The sequence below is a fragment of the Lolium perenne genome, chromosome 1 (genome assembly GCF_019359855.2).
Source record: "Lolium perenne isolate Kyuss_39 chromosome 1, Kyuss_2.0, whole genome shotgun sequence".
In the NCBI taxonomy this organism is placed as follows: Eukaryota; Viridiplantae; Streptophyta; class Magnoliopsida; order Poales; family Poaceae; genus Lolium; species Lolium perenne.
Genome location: NC_067244.2, coordinates 248,024,520 through 248,026,504, shown reverse-complemented (window position 1 = coordinate 248,026,504; position 1,985 = coordinate 248,024,520). Strand labels below are relative to the sequence as shown.

The window sequence follows — 1,985 nt, the reverse complement described above, 5'->3', positions numbered from 1 at the left end:
GCGCTCTGATGAGGCGGGCAACAATTATTGAGACGAAAATTCCACGTCCAGGTGGCGCTCCCCAGCTCCAGATACCGCATGCACGCAGTTTGCGTTTCTAGCTCACACTCGCCACGTCACTTGCGCTCGATAAAACTCCGAAAGCACCTGGGTCACTGGGTGGTTGTTTCAGGCTTCGGAGCAGGTCACAGCTAATGCTCCTGTGGTGGCCTATATATACATCCCGATCAGATCATCGCAAGCGCAGACGTGAAGCAGAACGAAGCGCCTCCCTCCCTCTCCCTCCCTGTCTCGTGCTCTCGGCTACGTACGCAGCAGCTCCCCTGTTTCCTGCTCTGCTTTCACTTGTGTGAGAGAGAAACATAGATCGTGTGTTGGCCATGGTGGGAATCACGGTGCCCAGCACCATCGACCCGACCCCTGTGGTGAAATGCCGGTACGACGCAAATGCCGTGCCGACGGTGGACCTGTCGGCGCCGGGCGCGGCGGCGGCCGTGGCGGACGCGTGCCGGGGCGTGGGCTTCTTCCGTGCGACCAACCACGGCGTGCCGGCCGCGCTCGCCGACGCGCTGGAGGCCCTCGCCGCGGCCTTCTTCGCGCTGCCGCACGATGAGAAGCTGGAGCACGCGTCGGCGCGGCCCTTCGGGTACGGCAGCAAGAGCATCGGCTCGAACGGCGACGTGGGGTGGCTGGAGTACCTCCTCCTCTCCGTCGCCACCGGGTCGGGTTCCTCCACCCTGCCACCGCCGCTCCGGGCTGCGTTGGAGGAGTACACTTGTGCGGTGAGGGAGGTGGGTGGGCGGGTGCTGGAGATGATGGCGGTGGGGCTGGGGCTGGACCAGGGCGCGCTTCGCCGGATGGTGGCGGGGAAGAAGGATGGAGAAGCGAGCGCCGAGATGGTGCGTGTGAACCACTACCCGGCGTGCCCCCTGGCGTCGGGGGTGACGGGGTTCGGGGAGCACACGGACCCGCAGATTATCTCCGTGCTCCGCTCCAACCGCACCGCCGGCCTCCAGATCATGCTCCACGACGGCCGATGGGTCCCTGTGGCCCCCGACCCGGACTCCCTCTTCGTCAACGTCGGGGATACACTCCAGGTAGGTACCACACACTGCCGACTCCGTTTATTTTGCAACAGTGTGCATGCATGTTTTATTTGGCCCTCCTTCGGTTCTTGTCAAGGAGTGTGCAACTGTCAGCTAAGAACTCATTGCCGTGCGACCCGACCTGTTTACAGAGCTTTATCTGAAAAACTTTCGTTCGTGTGACTGATGGAGCAGGTGCTGACGAACGGGCGGTTCCACAGCGTGAAACACCGGGTGGCGGCGCCTGAAACCGGGAAACAGGCGAGGCTGTCGGTGATCTACTTCGGCGGGCCGGCGGCGTCGCAGCGGATCGCGCCGCTGCCGGAGTTGATGAAGGATGGGGAGCAGAGCCTGTACAAAGACTTCACCTGGGCCGAGTACATGAAGGCCGCCTACAAAACTCGCCTCGGCGACAACCGCCTAAGCCCCTTCGAGGTCCACCACTGCAGCAGCAGCAATGCCGTCCAGCCGCCGCCGCCTCCTCACGTAGCACCAGTTCACTAGTTGGGTAGTTAGCCTTTTCTATTTCTGTTCTACCTATCCTGGAGTACATATATATGTGGTAACTAAAGGTAGTACAAAGTTTTCACTTGGTTGGACAAGCCCAAAATGCACCGGTACATGGCACCACCTTCCTAGCCCAATTTGACATGGCAACGAAAGCCTTTGTAACTTCCACTACTACTACTAGTAGTAGTTTTCACCGTCAGATAACGGCTTGCCGCATGTCACTGCCCAGTGTACCTTAAATAGCTAAGGCACACTCAAACAAAAAAACTAAAAAAAAAATCACTGACCTATTCATAATCCTCAACAACCGTAGTAGAACAACGAAAAATTGTAAAATTATAAAAAGATCTTTAGACCACCTGGCGACGACTACAAGCACATGAAGAGTCG

General features: G+C 58.6%; 1 protein-coding gene across 1 annotated transcript; it reads left to right on the top strand.

Annotated features, from left to right (window-relative positions):
- The first annotated feature begins 234 nt into the window (after positions 1-234).
- On the top strand, positions 235-1,747 carry LOC127327320 (gibberellin 2-beta-dioxygenase 3-like). The gene is made up of 2 exons (XM_051354101.2): positions 235-1,097; positions 1,281-1,747. The coding sequence occupies exons 1-2, from the start codon at positions 381-383 to the stop codon at positions 1,587-1,589; spliced, it is 1,026 nt and encodes a 341-aa protein (XP_051210061.1). The 5' UTR covers positions 235-380; the 3' UTR covers positions 1,590-1,747.
- Positions 1,748-1,985: the final 238 nt, after the last annotated feature.